This window comes from Adiantum capillus-veneris, chromosome 5, assembly GCF_014529385.1.
Source record: "Adiantum capillus-veneris isolate H3 chromosome 5, ASM1452938v2, whole genome shotgun sequence".
NCBI lineage: Eukaryota > Viridiplantae > Streptophyta > Polypodiopsida > Polypodiales > Pteridaceae > Adiantum > Adiantum capillus-veneris.
Window position 1 is genome coordinate 156474531 of NC_140935.1, and position 704 is coordinate 156475234.

At 44.0% G+C, this 704-nt stretch overlaps 1 protein-coding gene across 1 annotated transcript; it reads right to left on the minus strand.

The window, feature by feature from the left end:
• Positions 1 to 205: 205 nt before the first annotated feature.
• Positions 206 to 490, minus strand: LOC147458361 (17.2 kDa class II heat shock protein-like). Its single transcript, XM_086513426.1, has one exon. The coding sequence runs from the start codon at positions 488 to 490 to the stop codon at positions 206 to 208; it is 285 nt and encodes a 94-aa protein (XP_086369552.1).
• Between the last annotated feature and the right edge of the window lie 214 nt (positions 491 to 704).

Sequence of the window (704 nt, forward strand, 5' to 3'; positions counted from 1 at the left end):
TGATCCTATTGGACATATCTTGCAGTCAATGCACTCCATGAGTCACAATCAATGGACTCCATGAAACAACATTGCAATAAGAAGCTTTCTTGGTGTTACCCCTAGTGCTTAGAGAAGGACAAGAGATGGGGGGAGTCATGATGCTAAAAATTGCACAGAGGCACAAATGGAAAAGCAAGGGCTCATGGATTACGTGTGCAGTGATTTAAGGGATAGTCACCATGAGGACTCCATCCTGGCATGCAGCTAAGATGTTCTCCACATTTGCATCACTTGGAAAAGTGAACTTCCTCATGAGTTTGGGAGTTCTTTGCTCCATTGATAAGTACTTTAGCTTTAGATCTAATGGTTCGTCCTCCTTCTTTTGCTTCCTTGAGAAATTTCCACTCTCCCGAGTCCCCTTACTCTTTAAGGATTTGAGTCGAGGAATGTCATCGATGAAGACATAAGAATTGGGGTACTCTTTCATATCAACAGCATTGCTACCCATTGCATTACACTCACGCAGGTAATCTTGGGCAACAGGGGGATTGGAAATAGTGGTGGAGTTTCCATTGAGGACTTTGTCATCCTTTGGCTGAGAGGAGAAGAATTGGGATACTCTTTCATATCAACAGCATTGCTACCCATTGCATTGCACTCACGCAGGTAAGCTTGGGCAGCATGGGGATTGGAAATAGTGGTGGAGTTGCCATTGAGGACTT